This window comes from Seriola lalandi, unplaced genomic scaffold (genome assembly GCF_002814215.2).
Source record: "Seriola lalandi dorsalis isolate HSWRI2012SDOR001 ecotype SW California unplaced genomic scaffold, Sedor1 jcf7180002051474, whole genome shotgun sequence".
Taxonomy (NCBI): Eukaryota; Metazoa; Chordata; class Actinopteri; order Carangiformes; family Carangidae; genus Seriola; species Seriola lalandi.
In genome coordinates, this window is record NW_019522027.1 from 3,969 (window position 1) to 20,956 (window position 16,988).

Below are 16,988 nucleotides of genomic sequence, written 5' to 3' on the forward strand. Positions count from 1 at the left end.
GCTGCTGGTCAGTGAGAACCTCCTTCTCCTCACAGACATGTTGCTGAGGGAGCTCTGGAGGGACAAAGGGACACAAGAAACAGGGTACTAAATGTGATGATGGAAAAACAGACAACTGAGCAAACAAATACAAGTTTACACCATTACCTTGGATAGTGAAACTTGGTATGAAACGGGCCCCATGCCCATATTATTAAGTTAGCAAGGTACGTTAGTTAAATGTCAGCAATTTGGCAACACTGTTACACTGGAAAGTCCCACCAGTAAAAAGGCAACGTGTGCACTATGTACATTTTGATTTGGAGAGGTGGCTCTAGTGTTAAGACAACTATTGTTTTATTATGAAAGAAAGATTCTATGGCATTACTATATTTGTTCATGTTTTACAATGCATGTTTAACCTGAGCCATACAACAATGATAACAATCACATCATATAGACACAGGGTTAATAGTATACAGTTGCTTAAATTTTCTTTAGCTCATTGGTATCTGATCAGGAAAAATGGTATCAGAACAACATCATCATAATTTATTATTATTATTATTAAGAATAACAACAACAATAATAATAATAATAATGATAATTGGTGCTGCTCATTGCTGATGTTATTATTAATAATACTATTACACCTATGAGTATCACTATTATTACCATTTTACAAACCAGTCTGACAGTGCTCCAGTGCCTAATGGTTAACCCTAACCAACTACCTCCACTGTTCCAAACCAGCGTCCTACCCCCAAACTGAAGGGAAACATTATCTGAAGGGGAAACAAACTTCGACACGAGACTTAATTTGATGACAGACCAAGTAGAAACGTTGATGTCTTATTACAGACCTGTCCTGTGTAGCTTTATTTCGGGTTTCCAAACGATATCCAGCAGTCTGCGCTGACGATCGATCTCTTCCTCGTACTCGACGATAGTTTGTTCAAAGACTCCGAATATTTCTTCAGCAGCAGCAGTTAGTCGCTCGTTGACAAACTCTCTCAGATACTGAACTGAAGACATTGTTGCTTAGTTACCACTGAAATATTTACCTGCGATACGACTACACCGTCATCTTCAAGCTAACTCTAATACAGTTAACGTTGCTTGCGCTGTCATTGTTTACTTCCGCTATGTGTCACACTGTCAAGTTCCGACAGTGGAAGTGAGCTAACTTGTCTTTCCGCCTTAAGTTATGATTGTATCTGTGCTGCCTAATTTTACAGGGAAATTACCCTTATTTCCTCTGAACTAGTTTGGGGTTGGGTTTTTTTTTTTTGTTAGGACAGATCTTAGTACATTTCTACAAGTTAGTTTCGACCAAGTAATTTCATTGGAGGGGAGTCATCAATCAGTTCTGGGACTTTTAACTACATGTATCACTCCGCTTTATGGTTATTCTATTAACCGGTTAATCGATATCAGATTGTAACAAACTTTGCAAAAGATGAAAATATTTCTATAATTAACTTTTGATTAAATGATGTCTGGTCGTTAGAAGAGGGTGAAGGGAAGAAGCCTGGATACTTCAGCACACACCAGTTGCGCTCACATGACATTGTCTGGTCTGGAAAATATTTTTGTGTTGCTTAGCAACACTCCAGTACCAGTCCAGTTGCAGAACTATTTGTCTTGGTGTAAACAAATCCTAATCTGTTTCTGCTCATTACTGTTAACTAATATGGCGCTCATAGAACTGAAGAGGTTTACTGTACAGTAACATCTGGAAGAAACGGGTCTGAAATGACTCATTAGCTGCATTTCAATATTGAATCTTTTTGAAAGACTTCCAACAAGATTGAGACAGATACAGCTGCAGCTGTTCATATGCACACTTCACTAAATTTAGCTCATTCCACTTTGCAAAGAATCTCAACATGCAGAGACTTTACTCCGACAGGGTTGTGGTAAATATATTTGAAACAATTATCACAATATCAATAAGCATACTGTGCATTATTGACATGCATCATGTTGTGGCAAATGGATGCAAAATCACACATAAAATAATTGGTGATATCCAAAGCATTGAACTGTCTTTCACTGCTTTCAAAAATGTGAACAAGTTATTTGTGTCAAACTAAAACGTCTACAATAATTTAAAGACCAAGGTCCTGTTCTTCAAGTGAGCAGCTCACAGTTTCTCTCTTTAAATTAGTTTTGTATTTCATCATGTATGAGCATAGGTAATTAAATTGTCATAAATAAATCAACAGGTCATAATGGTTTCTGAGTAACTTGTAGGTTCACATCTAAAATCACAAGCACAACAATGTTGTTTCATTATATCTACACAAGGTTTAGGTTTAAGGAGTTGGACACAAACGCTAATTTTAAAAAATGCTTCAGAGTTTTTCCTCTCTAATCACCAAGTGTCGCTCATTGTGGAACTGTTGGGTTTCTCTCTATAATATTGTAAGGTCTCGAGGAGAAACAGAAACAGAAATAAAATAATATTGAACTGAATGTGATTTTTCTGAAATTTTATAATTTCCCAAAACAAAACACATTCATACATTCATAAACACTGTGGTGACTTCAGAAAATGGACAACAGTTATAAAATGTTTTTGTCTCAAACAGACAAACACAAAAATCTGTTAGTGACGACAAAATACAAAAACAAGTGAAGGAAGTGATTTTATTGTTGCGGTTGAAAATTCATCACACATGCAAACAGCGATGTCGAAGCCGTGTATCATCAATATTTTATTAGCAAACCAGAGAGAAATTAACAAAAAAAAAAAAGAGCTGAAGGAACTGAACAATCTGTGTTTCTATAGTTTCTGTACAGGTCCAAATATTCTACAATATATACTATTATACAACTGGATTACATTTCATGTCATTAGTACAGCAGTCACAAAGAAAAACTTCAAGTCTGTTACAGCAGCGTCGTCTGAGCAAACTTCTCTTCTTTCTGATTTGTTCCGCCGACCGGTTTCCTCTCTGACTGACATATGTTCAGCTAATGTGAATCTGCTACGCTAACATTCCCTCTTCTTCTCCAACAAAGTGCTAAGTCTTACATTTGTTCGCCTCAACAGCAAAAATAAACCTCAGAGCAATGAAAAACAGAAGGATTGTGAATCACATGTTGAGACTGAGATTGAGAATTTTTTTTTTTTTGCCAAAAACCAGAAAACGAAATAGGTCAAGGAGATTTTGAAAGTCAAACATGAGGATTTAAGTTTAAATAAATGGAGTTTGATTGAGGTAAAACTGACACAGTTAAAAGTAAAACAGAAAGAACCTCAGTGTAAAACAAAGTGATTTTAAGGCCTGACGATCGGTTGCTCCATCAACACCATGTCATTTCAAGAACATGCAGATGTGGAAAAACCTTTTGTTGGCAACAAAAGTGTAAACTGACTTTCAGTCGAGCCATTTTAAAGGAACAGTTCATTCACTTTCTTGCTGAGGATTAGATGTTCAGATTGATACCACTCTCTTGTCTCTTTAGCACAGAACGACTTAGTTTAGCATGAAGTCTACAGTGTGGCAGAAACCCCCCCCCACCCCGTAAATTCACAACTTGTCCCGATTAAACAAACAAGATGTTGCTGCTAATTCCTGAGCTCAACCAGACAATGGAAGTCTCCAGCCAGCGTATTTCCCAACATGTCAGACTATTCCTTTAAACGAGTTTTAGGGTTCAGGCCTCTGGAAGCTGAACGTCGCTGTGGTTCACGTGACGCCCTGCTCTGGATCGAGACTGAGACATGATCAAGTGTGGAGGGAAAAACCACAAACTACGCTGTAAGAAAAAATGCAGAGGTCTTTATGAGCAACTAATCACAACTTCAGAAGGTACCTGAAGAATCATGGCCTCCTCATGAATCACACAACACTGATTTCCAAAGCAGCAGCTCTAAAACTGTCCGGCCTCTTATTACATCCTCATTTTAAAATGTGGGACTTTTACTTTGATGAATCATAGATATAAGCTGCTATTTCTTGTCATTTCTAGTGGTGCTGAATTGAAACAACTTTAACCGTCCAATTGCCTCCCAGAAACATGCAACACTGTTTCTGCTTTATTACATTTAGGAAAGAAAGAACAATTCCAGCCCAAAAGAGCCAACCTGGGCTTGAAATGTTGCACTTTTCCTAATGTAATAAAATGCACAGTTTGCAGAGATTGGTTGACAAATCCTTGGCAGGTAGAAATCAGAATTCAAATCATCACAACACTGAAGTTGTGTAGTAAAACCAAAGTGTATTAATGAGGGCAAAACTCTCTCATGCTGCTGCCCTTTAAGAAGCAACAAGCTTTTTTTTTTTTACACAGGAAAAGTGAAATACATGAAGTTTCTACATCTCTGAACACCTGAGGAAACATACACTACGTTTCAGCCAGTTGTGAAAGTGAAACCACTTCATGAACCTGCTGCTCTAACAGCCTCCACTCTCCTGGCTTCAGTCTTTCCTCCTGATGTTGAACCTGCTGCAGAGATTTTACTCTCATTCAGACACCAGAGCCTCAGTGAGGTCCAGCACTGCTGCTGGGGATCAGGTCTGGCTCACAGTCAGTGTGCCGGTTGGTTGGTTGTCGTGTTGTAACAGCATCAATTTATTCTCTTAAATTTTATCGTGTGCTGCAGAAACGAAGATTTCACTGCACTGGAACTAAAACACCCAAACCAGGAGAGCTTCATGAGAAGAGGTGTGAAAAATGTCTAAAATCTGAATAAAAACTCAAAATGAGAAGAGGCACAAACGGAGGGAAGCCGTTTTAAAACTGATGTTTCATGAGGAGAACATGAGAACCTTTCAAACTGTGATCAGACGCTCATGAAGACGGCAGCTGTTTGTTTGTTCGCTCGTCTCGTTGCAGTGATGAACGTTTTCTGTGGAGGATATGGAATCATAGGAGTGCTAAAAAAAGAATAAATCTATAAAAAAAAAAAAGAAGAAGAAAATAAATGTGGAAATAAAAGCAGAGATAAATAAAAGAATAAATAAGTCAATAAAAAAGGTGAAAATATAAAGAGAAATAAATAAAAGACAAAAAAATGCTTTTCACTTGTTGCCTTTGCTTTCCCTTGAAGCTTTATTTATTTCTGTTTATATTGCCACATTTTTAATTCATTTCTTATGTATTTACTATATTTATTTATATTATCTATTATTATTTATTTACTCCTGTTTCCAAATTTATTTTCTTATTCTGTTTCATATTTTTTTTATAGCACTCCTATGACTCCATACTTTGGCTGCAGAACTTTAGAGAAAATAAAATAAAATACAACAAAAAGTAAAAATAATCTGTTTTCAATGCCACCAGAACAGGAGACGTTTCCTGTGGAAATTTAACACACTACCCTCTGCAGTAGTGCCGCCCAGTGGTGAGTCAAAGCCAACAGGAAGGTACAATTCTCATATGTATACACACTCAATTAGCAGTTTATGAGGGATCATTCATCATCATTTTAATACAACTGCCCTGGAATAAATCCTAATCCTAAAACTCCATCCTCTAGAATGAGCATATAGCTGGATCCGTCATGGAGCAGGATTTACTGCAGGACTGTTGGATCTGTTGGCTTCAGCGTCACCTTCAGCGTCACCTTTAGCTTCAGCGTCACCTTCAGCATCAGCTTCAGCTTTAGCATCAGCTTCAGCGTCACCTTCAGCTTCAGCGTCACCTTTAGCTTCAGCGTCACCTTCAGCTTCAGCGTCACCTTCAGCGTCACCTTTAGCTTCAGCGTCACCTTCAGCATCAGCTTCAGCGTCACCTTCAGCGTCACCTTTAGCTTCAGCGTCACCTTCAGCTTCAGCGTCACCTTCAGCATCAGCTTCAGCTTTAGCATCAGCTTCAGCGTCAGCTTCAGCGTCACCTTCAGCGTCACCTTCAGCTTCAGCTGGTGGATCTCATAAACTCCAAACTGAGATCATTGTTTTTTTGGAAGTCCAGTGAAGATTTTGCATAGGACAGAAACACAAAGGCCTGTGGGGGAGTTTCCTTTACCAAATATCAGATCCAAAAACTGTTTTTTTGAACTGGACTGAAAACTTGAACCTGGTTTATCTTTGGTCGTATTCTGCTTTTTAAAATAGGAGGTTTCAAACATAAAGCAACGACTGAGCCAGTGAATGGTCACATGACACCTCCTCTGCTCCGCCTCCTGTTCACTTTTGTTCAAGCCCGCATGAGGGACTTTGATACGCATGGAGATTAATGTTTTTATTCTAGCGTTTTTTTGTCAACATATTTAGCACAACAACAAACTGACTTACAGTTTGTGATCGCTCTGATCGTCATAACCATGACATCACTTCCTGTTTCAGGGCTGAGAGCAGGGTGGGGGAGGGGCAACGTGACCATACATTAAGAGCAAAGAAAAGAAAATAAGTTCTTCATCATCACCATGATCATCATCATCATTCTCCTGCCTACCTTTAAATGTTTTACTTACATTTAAAGGTAAAAATGTTACTTTTGTAAAAACAGTGAAATAAATGATGGGTTGTCTTTAATTAAGGAAATCATCAGCACTTTGATATTTGGGTATTTAGTAAACCAGGAGTTTAATGACTAATTAGTCGACAAATTTTTTTGCTTAACGATGTGAAGCGCTGCATTCATCAGCTTTATAACTTTGAGAGTTTCTCCACACGAGGGGGCCGTTTACTCATTATCAGACCAGTTCAACACACCTGCAAGACCTTTACAGACCATAAGTCACTTCTGCTCAGCAACCTTTCACTGTGCAACACATTTTCTTCCAAATTCTTATAGTTTGTTTCCTAAAAAAATGCTTTATTTTGACAAAATGCTGAGCTGTTTAAATTTAAAGACAGGCGCTGCAAGTTGAAAATAGTGCCACATGCAGGTAAGGAGGGTGTTTCTCAGAGTGTTTGTGGTTTTTACACAATCAACAGGAACGTCACTGTGTAACACTAACCTCCACAGGATATTAAATACTCTAATTTAAGCACATTTCAGCTTATGGCTGTGACCTGTATGAATTGGGCTTCAAAATGAAGATTTTCCAGGCACTTGACCATCAGACAAATGTTGATCATATTAATTATCAGTCATCTGAGTCTACTGCTCTACTTATACACATTATGGATTTTAATAAAACCAAAGTTTACAGCTCTAGTATTCAGAGTAAGAAATCAAACTAAGTCAAGCTACATTAATCATTTCTGTTTGGCATCTGTGTAACAAACTAGAGTCTGACCTGCTGTCTTTTTAAAAAGGGCTGTGGCCATACAATGTAATTTAAAGGTTATTTTAAAGTGTAAAAATAAACTTGTCAATGCGTCGGGTTGTTAAAGAAACATATCTTTGGCATTTCAGTGCTGACGCTTGTTACTTATCGGCCGATCAATCTGTGGATAGTGGACACGTGACGTTACGCCGTGTGGAGCGGAAACAAAAACAACATTTTAGAGGCTTTATATGTGAAAAATAAAACGGAAAAAAAAAAACACAGTGAGACTTTTTACCTGCAGGTGGCACACGTGTCAAAACTGCAGCAGCTGTCACTGGCCTATAGGTGGCACAGGTTGGTCTGAAGCTGGATTAAATGTTGAATTTAAATTGTGACCATGGGGGGGGGGGGGGCGCAAAACTTTATGCGAAGGCATCAGACAGTCGAGCAAACACAGATCCAGAGTTCTCCCTGCGGCCCTCAGACAGACGGACGGTGGAAAAGCAGATTTCGGTGATGAAGGCGTTGATGCGTACAGAGGCTGGTGCACGTCTCGGAGCGTGCACGTTGATGGAAGCATGTTTGCAGGACGTTACGCCGCTGGCGACCAGCAACTCTCCTCCCTGGTGGCAGATTAAGACTCAGAGGACTTTTCTATCTACAGGAACGCGTCTCACACACGAGTAGTTTCTCCTCCTCGGATATCGCTGGGTGTTTATAGCGAGAGGGTGAGACGTCTGCAGGGCGAGAGATACAAGTCTGTCACCAAACTAGAGACTCTGCGATATATTGTAAGACAGTCGTTTATGATACATCATCAACTAAAAAAAAAACATATCATTAAATGAAAAATAATTTCTGTTAAACGCAGGAATCAATCACAAGCTGTGGTGAGGGGCTGTGTACCAAAGTGCATAGAGTTTAAACACACACAGCAACAGCTTCAGTACTGCAACAGAACTGTGGTAGTGGTGTGAGCGCATCAATGATGTATCGCAGACAGTGTGTCACAATATATCGCCTTGTCGGTAAATGTCCCGCCCCGAGTGTGCGGCGAGGCGAGGACGGTCGGCCCGCTTTGGAGTCATGCAGTAAAGACAACGAAACACGATGAAGACCAAAAGCTTTAGGATCCGACCTGAGGCGTTACGACCCACAGATGCTGGCCAGGCGGGTGAGGGCGGGGCGGGGGGCGGTGCTGGGGGTCTGGAGTGATCAGGAGTGATCCATGGGTTCGGTGGTGTTGCTCTGCCCGGCGTCCTGGCTCTCCATCTCCTCCAGCTCCTCTGCCTTCCCCTCTGGTTTGTCAGCTGACGAGACGCCTGCTGCAGCTGGAGGTTCGTGGCTCGGTGTGGATGTTGATTGGCCCGCACCTGTCTTAGTCCCGCCTGTCCGCTCCTGGCTGGCCCCGCCCCCTGCGGCGGCGGCAGCGGCGCTCTGCTGCTCTCTCAGGTGGCGTTCCATGGAAGCCTGGATGGAGGAGACCATCTCCTGCAGCTTCCTCCGCTGCTGCTCCATCAGGCTGGGGTCCAGACCGCGACCGTCCTTCATGGTGACAAAGCCGGGTGCCATGCGAACCAGCTCCCTGGTGGTGTCCTCGGGGATGTCCGACAGGTCCGGGGGGCCTCTGGACACGCTGGCGCTCAGATCCACGCCACTGCTGTGCTGGCGCGTGATAGGCCTGTGCTCCGGAGGGGAGGAGCCACCGGCACTGCCCAGAGAGTGACCTTTACCCTGGAAGGCGGTGACGCTCTGCAGCTGCTCCTTCTTACGGACCACGCCACCGCTACCCAGCCGCAGCACGCCATGTGACGGGCTCCCCTCTCTGCTGCCCCTTGTGGCTGCCTCTGAACGCAGCTGCACCAGCGCCTCCTTCACCAGCTCCTCCACATCAGGGCCGACAGGAAAGTGACCTGCGGTGTCGACACAGAGCTCCAGACGCTCCTCTGCTGCGTTATAAACAAACGTTTTCCCCGTCAGGTGAGGCAGCGTGCAGTGTTTCCCGTCCATCAGGCCTGAAGGAGAGGAAGAGGAAATATTACGATATTTAACAAAGCTGCTGGTTTTCATTTTATTTACTGGTGCCAATACAAACCCTTTATACTCTGAAACGTAGTTTATTATTTTTTTTAACTGAATAAAAAGAGCCAGAAGACCTTTTAGTTACTGAAGTTACAGAATGAAATGATCAAAATCTTGATTTAAATATCAGATCAACCAAAGACGAAGAGTCTAACAAAGACTTAAAGCTCCTCCAGTGTAAAGGTCTGTGTCCATGTGTAGTGTGATTATAGATTATAGATCAGCTCTAGCTTCTATATTAATACTGTGAAAGTATCAAAGCCTCAGTCCACAGAGAAAAAAAAGTGGTTTCTTTTTTTGTTAAATCCTTATTTAACAAAACATCAAGGATGACTTCACTTCGATTTGGACTCTCAGTTTCATTATGAGCTCTGCAGTTAATGCTTCCACGAATTACAGTACCAAAGTCTGACCAGCAGATGTCACCGTTTGACATTTCATTGTTTCCGTAGCTTTATTTCCCCCATCGCTACGTTCGATAGTTGACCATTTTATATAATAATTCATAATAATTACATAATTAATTACATACTTCAGCCAGTAAGGAAGAGAAACCAGAAAACCTGATGTGTTTTCACGCACTGCTGTAATCTGATTACTCCTGGTTGGTGATGACATGTTATTTAGGAACCATCACCTACTATTTTAATGTATTTTCTTCATTAAGGTGCTGTTATGAAGAAAACACACTACAATAAGCTCTGTACTGGGAGAGCACTTCCTGGACACTGTTTTACTTATTGTCTTGTCGTCATCTTATCGTCAACCTGGTTGTGTATCTTAATGCATATTTAAAAGCATTTAAATGTTCACTCTGATCTCTGTTTATATAAACACATGACTGTATGTATGGAAAGTTGTATTTGCTATCAATATTTCTTTTTGTTATTTCTTTTATTTTCAGGTCTCACTTGTAAATGAGATTTTGATCTCACTTCTTTAGTTAGATTATTTTGAATTCGAGGATCATCTCTGCACGTAACGACCCGTCCTTTAATCACAGCAACACCTGCACATGTTATGTATGAGATATTCTCACCAGGTTTCTCTCATCTTCTACTATGATTTCAGAAACATGGTTTCTGGTTTCCATAACATATAAATACAAAAGAATAAACTGATTGGTTGACTGTATCCTGGTTATTTAAGTACATGTAAACACACTGCATGAAACCTACCCATGTCTTTCTTGACGATGTTGTAGAAGACGCCGCCTTGCTGGAATAAGTGCGGCAGCTTCTTTGCATACGACCAAACATCCTCACCTGGAACAGAGAAACAACAGTTCACACAAGTTAACGAGGATTTAACGTCACACCACGAGGTTAAAGCGAGTCAGTGTTTGCAGATTACTTCGCATGTAGCTGTAACAATGCAGATTCAACCCACAGTAAGACTCCTGTTTTTGCAGGCCTTTGTGTTTTGGGTTAGAAAGTTGTTATTTTTACAGTATCATCAAGTTCAACAGCACAGCCTCAGCTAATTATACATGTCACTCAGTCATGGCTGACTGCAAAGCACAGATTCGGTGTCTGTATGTCTGTAGCTCAGACCACTGAGGAGTCACGATGATCTAAAGACAGCATAGCATATTCAGTCTGTCGCATGTTACTGCCACAAAACAATAAAACACAATTTGAGCCCATCTGACAGAGACGTAAGAGCTGACTTTCAAAGCATATTAAAATAAAATCAATCTGACAGCTGCCTGGTCGCTGTCTGAAAGGACAAGCTCCTCTCCTCCAGTCTGGGGCTTGTTTTTGCAGTTTGCTCTGTCAGTTAGGAGAATATTTTACTGCTCAGCTTCATCTGGTAGTGCAGCAGCAACATGAGCGGTCACACATGCAGACAAAATTAAAATAAACAGTATCTAATAACAGTATCTAAACCACTGGTTTGAAAGCCGACTGAGTTGCAAGCACACACAGAGTGAGTCTGTTCCTGTCTCGACGGGTAACAGGAAGAACGATGCGCTCTTCCACAAAACCACCTCTGCAGAACAACAAGTCTTTTTTAAACAATGACCTCGTCTCTACTTATAGGTTTGATTTTATATGTTTAAGTGAAAGCCCCGCCAAACTTTCTCTTTATACAAGACAGGTGGCGCTGTTGTTTCCATATGTAAAAACCCATTTCAATATGTCAAGAAATTTTGACGACAGCTTCACTGAGCTTCTATCTTTTATCTCAGACTGGCTCCCAAATCACTAAAACTCCAGCTGCTAAAACAGATTATACAACAGTCAGTTCACACCAAGTGATCTGATTGGACGAGATTCACTCCATGAGACTGATATAGAGCACAACCGCACTGGGACTTTTAACTCCATGTATCACTCCTCTTCACAGGTGTTCTATTACCTGTTCATCAGTGTCACATTAACGTTGTTATCAGTCTCAGATTGTAACAAACAAAGATGAAAATATTTCAGAAATAACATTTGAATGAAACGATGTTCGGTCGTCAGGATGGAGGAAGAAAACTGGACACTTCAGAAACACCTGAGGGAACGTGGGGATAAAGTAGCTAGCTAGTGTCACTGTGCAGGTCAGGACAATGTTTATGTGTTGCTTAGCAACAGTCCAGATGCAGAACTGCTTGTGTTGGTGTAACCAAATTTGACGACTAAACGCGGACGTCAAAGTAGACGTTTTGGACCAGTACATGTTCCATATGCATGTTCCCTCTATCGCCCCCTAAATCATCCATGACAATAACGGCGGTTATCACAGCTATGCAGATGATACTCAGATTTACTTCACCTTTATTTCACCAAATGAAGGAGCCCCTTACACTCACTCTATCAGTGCTTACAGCAAGTAAAACGCTGGATGTAATTACATTTACTTCAATTCATTTAAGACAAGACAGAAATCACTGTGTCTGGAAACAAGTAGAAAAGAATAAAAGTTAATGCTCAGCTTGATTCCAGGATTATAAAGACAAAAACCCAAAAGTTAGAAGTCTTTGTGTTTCAAGTGACTCAGATCTGAGCTTCAGCAGCCACGTCAAGAAAGAAGCAAAAGCCTTTTATCATTAAAGACAGAATTAAGAGTCTCAGGTCCAGACTGGATTGAGAGAAGCTCTTCATGCTCAGCAGGGTGGACCATCTCTAACGGCCTCTCGACCGGTCTGACCCGGGAGAACTGAGCACATCACTCCTGCACTTTAATCTTTACACCTACAGAATAGAACAGAAGTGCTGCCTCTAGTTTATAAATCACATAATAAAAGGGGAGAAAAAACACAATTCTATAAACTCATTAGGGCTCTTAGATCTTCAGACCTGGAGTCAGAACCAGACGAGCTGCTTTCAGCCGTGACGCTGCTCTTTTATTTCCTTTGCTGCACTCGGGCCAACTCACAACGCATTACTGCCCTGTACCTGTATTTCTGGTCTACTATTTGCCGACTCCATGAATAGAGTCAGCAAATGTTTTGATTTTTTGCTTGGAGAAAAATGACTAAAGCAGCTGCTGATTAATTGTCTCCAGATGGACTAATTGATGAATTGACTAATTGTTTCAACTGATTTCTAGAAATGAAAAATTCATAGACCTGCTTATTTTATCAAACAAGAATCCTTGGAACAGCATCAGTATTGTGCTCACTGATGCAATGATTCATTATTTAATTGCATGTGAGTGACTGTGCATTTTCTCTTTTTGGCAATGACACGTTTCGTAAGTGTCACAGATACTTTTTGATTTCTAAAGTCAACATCAGGGGAGTCATAACTCATCAGACAGCAAAGGAAAGGAGTAAAGAAAGGACCTCGGATCAAATATCATATATGTCTTCTATCTAAACATGATGGTACGTCTCAGTGTGAAGACTCCGAGCTCCACGTTAGAAACAGACTGATGAGCGGATGTTTTGGAGGATTATTGAATATGAGCTCTTGCTAACAGGAAATGCAGCGTCAGGCCTGCAGAGCGTTCAGAGTGCAGATGAATCCTTCCTGAATATCGACAGACGCTCTCTGTCACACTGCCTGCTGGCCTGCTGATCTGTTTATCTGAATGCAGCCGCGACCTTTGACCCCCCTGGCAGGTGAGATGCCTGAGTCAGCACATTTACAACACACACACACACACACACACACACACACTTTTTCTGGTAGGATTCAGGGCAGCTGATCAGAAACAGACACCGTGGCGGGTGTCACCTGCAACATGTGCGCTCCGTCAGCTGCTCCGTGGAAACCTGCAGGTGTGTTATTCACCTGCCTGCTGTGAGCAATCAGGAAGCAGCATGCACCTGTGCTGCACATCCTGGACCTGAGTGAAACGACAACAGTTTCATCTGAGCATCACCGCCGCTCACAGGTGACTGAGGAGTAACCCGCTCTGAGTGCGGCGAACGCTAACTCTCAGCTGCATGTAATAACGTGCGGCAGCGCGAGCACGTTCAACGTCAGCACAGAGACACAGACAGACACAAACTCACTCCAGATGTTGTAAACTGAGGTGAAGACACATCTGCTCGAGATCAGATGTACCAAGTTGTCTAGTTGTCTATATATATATATATATATATATATATATATATAGTTATATATATATATATATATATATATATATATATATAGTTATATACATAACTCATATATTGGAGTCCAGCTGCAGGTACATGTGAAATAAATGAACATTCTGACTAAGGGAATTACAGAGGTTTGTAACATGAAATTGATCTTTTGCTGAAACTGTTAGTTAAATAATCAATTGTTTGATTGCAATTTGATCAATTAGTGATTTATGAAGTAAAATTATATTTACTTTTTTTTTTTTTACCCAAAGTTCAAAATGTGATCTGCTTTTCTGCGTCTCCTATCAGCTGAGTGAATCATTAGACTGTGTCTCACAGTTAAATAATCAATAGATTGATCACTGGGGGGGGGGCTCAGGGGAGGTGGCTTACATGTCACACTCCTCTGTACTCTTACCCATCAAGGTTGCTAGGAGACAGAGGGAGGACATCTCAAGGTCGATGCTGTCCTGGAGTTCCCGGCTGCTCATCCTGCCGGACGTCACGGCGTCCTCACTCTTCACCGAGTGCAGGGCGGAGTGCGAGCTGGAGGCTCGAGGGATGGAGGCCGCGGGGCTCTTGTCCTCAGGGCCCTTCAGGATCTCCACCGTTACCCTGTCACCGTGCTGCAGCGCCACGGGCTCGTTCTCCTCGCTGTCCTTTGGAGGGGCCAGCTCTTTGGGCGGGAAGCCGTAGCGGATGCACTGCTGCGCCGGCGGCACGCCAAATTGGTTGGCAATGCTCCTCTGCAGCTCTGAGAAGGTGGTGTGGGCCTGCAGGGTCAGCATGGCCTGCCTGCCGTCACTGGTGGTCACACGGATCTTCTTCTCCTTATAGGACGAGGAGGGGGAGGAGGACTTGGTGGGCGTGGCCGGAGCAGAAGAGGAAGAGGTTTCTGGAGACCCGCTGGGGGAGGACGCCCGGCCGTGTCCTTTCTGCTCCTGCTTCAGCTTGTCAGTCCGTCGCTTCTGACTGACGAAGGCCTGCTCGCTGATGCTCTGCTGGATGCTGCGCTCTGCCCGGCTCATCGTCAGCTCCTCTTTGTGGAGCGTCTTTGCTTTCTGACCAGTCAGGATGATCTTGGTGGGCGGCTGGGGGTCCGCCACCTGATGAGTGTCTGCGGTGTCGGTGAGACGCTGGACGTGAGCCCCGTCGATGGACACCGGGTTGTACTCGTCCGGGTTCTTCTTGGCGGTGTGATGCAGGATGGTGTTGACCACTTTCTGCACCAGGATCTCGCTGCCAAACTCCCCCGGGAAGTGCTTGGTGACCAGTTTCATAGCCACATCATACACATTGCTGTTCAACGCTGTGTCAGTCTCATACTGGAACCAGTACACAGTCTCTCGCACCACCCGACCCCCCCACTCCAGTGTGATGGGGAAGGCCTCGGGGAGGTTGTCATATTCCTTTCCCTCCCAGTAATGCTTGAAGCCACATCCACACTTCCCCCCCTGGGAGCGGGTGTTGGTTCTGTCCCCGTCCAGGTAAACCACCGACCCGTTGCCGCGGATGTGACGGACCGACGTCCCGTGACACCAGTTGCAGGTGTTGAGGGAGCTCAGTTTGTAGTCTGGGATGAGGACGTCTCTCTGGGGGTCATAAGAGCAGACCACATTATTGAGGGGGAAGCTGTAATTCTTGTCTGGCCGCAGCTGGCCGTGTGTGGACTTGGCCAAGTTGTAGAGCTTCCCACCAGGAACCAGCCACTCCGGCGGCACGTGGAGCTCAGAGAGGGCGCCACAGATCAGGCAGCGGTGAAGCCGGTTCTCCATCATCGACTTCTTGGCTGCCTCAGTCACCTCCTCGGGCTGGATGCCGATCACACCGGTCCGCCTGTAGACGTACTGGTGCACGTCAGCCACCAGTGACGGGTGGATGTTGTGCTTCTCCATGAACACCTCCTCCATGGCGTTGACCAGCCTCATCAGATATTTATCCTGCAGGCTGCGGTCGCCTCCGATCACGCAGCTCCCGTCCGGTTCCAGCTTGATGTACTTCCTGATGAGCTCCTGAGGGACGCCCCACGCCTTCGGCAGCAGGCGGGCCGGGAGCTTGGGCAGCACCGTGTTCTTGATTCCCACCAGAGGGATGTAGTGGTTCCTGCCGGAGCTGCTCCAGGCGATGCAGATGGGTTTGTTGAGCTTGCCGTCTTTCCCCCGGCACTGCTCCTCGGCCACCAGCCCGGGCAGGAAGGTGGCTGAGTAATCCCCGGAGCTCCTCATCCCGCTCAGGGAGTCCAACAGGATTATGGGTCGGTGGAGGACGTTGGCCAAACCAAATATGTGTATGTTGCGCAGTCCAAGCGGCACGCCTTCAGGTGGGATGAACAGGGGGTCGCACTCGTTGATGATGTCCTCCCACTCTGCGGCGTCAATGAAATCCTGGAACAGGGCCTTGTAGCGGTCCAGGTTCTGCTTGAAGTTCTGTTTGAGGTTCTCTCTCAGGGCATGCCAGAACAGTTCTCTGCCCACCAGCGCTCTGGACACGGCGTGGACCAGGCAGTGCCCGTCTCCATCCACGTGGACCGGAATGAGACACTCTCTGTTACCATTGGCTTTCTTAACCTCCTCCAGAGTGTCATGCAGGTATATGAGGCTCCCTGACCGGTCCTTACCGTAACCCATGGTGGACACATGGTCCGGCTCAATCAGGAAAGCTCTGTCCCCCAGGAGCGAGCAGTCAAACATCTCCCCTTGGTTCATTTCCCTCAGCAGCTTGGCTTTGCCGGTTTGTTTATCCATACCGTACCTGGTGAGCACCGGGGACAGGAGCTTGCAGTGGTAATTAGAAAGCCCCATTACCTTCACCAGCTCCGTCCCTTTCTTCGGGGCCCCGGTGACGCCGAGCAGGGCGTTTCTGAGCAGATTGTGAAGCACAACATCTGGATCCGTCACTTCTTCGACGTTGAGCAGGTTCTTCTGTTCGTGGCGTTGACCACACTCGGTGCACTCGATGCTAACGGAGCCGTGAGCGGGGAAGAACAGCCTCGCCTGACATTTCGGGTCTGGGCAGGTACCAGACAAAATACGCTTGTCTTTTTTCTTTGAGCTCTGTAGCAGCGACATTTCGGGTGGAAGAAAAAGCTGAAACTGTGTGTCAGCTTCACAAAACCATGATAATCACACTCCGGCGAGACCGTCAGACGAGCCGGGACCCCGCTAACGACAGTTATTAACCAAAATAACACAAGAACAACACGGAAGCGGCTGTTTTTTTCTTGAG

General features: G+C 43.9%; 1 protein-coding gene across 1 annotated transcript; it reads right to left on the reverse strand.

Annotated features, from left to right (window-relative positions):
- Positions 1-2,617: 2,617 nt before the first annotated feature.
- vcpip1 (valosin containing protein (p97)/p47 complex interacting protein 1) lies at positions 2,618-16,988 on the reverse strand. The gene is made up of 3 exons (XM_023399369.2): positions 14,182-16,988; positions 10,414-10,500; positions 2,618-9,168 (listed from the first exon to the last, which is right to left on the reverse strand). Exons 1-3 carry the CDS (start codon positions 16,829-16,831, stop codon positions 8,369-8,371), a joined length of 3,537 nt encoding a protein of 1,178 aa, XP_023255137.1. The 5' UTR covers positions 16,832-16,988; the 3' UTR covers positions 2,618-8,368.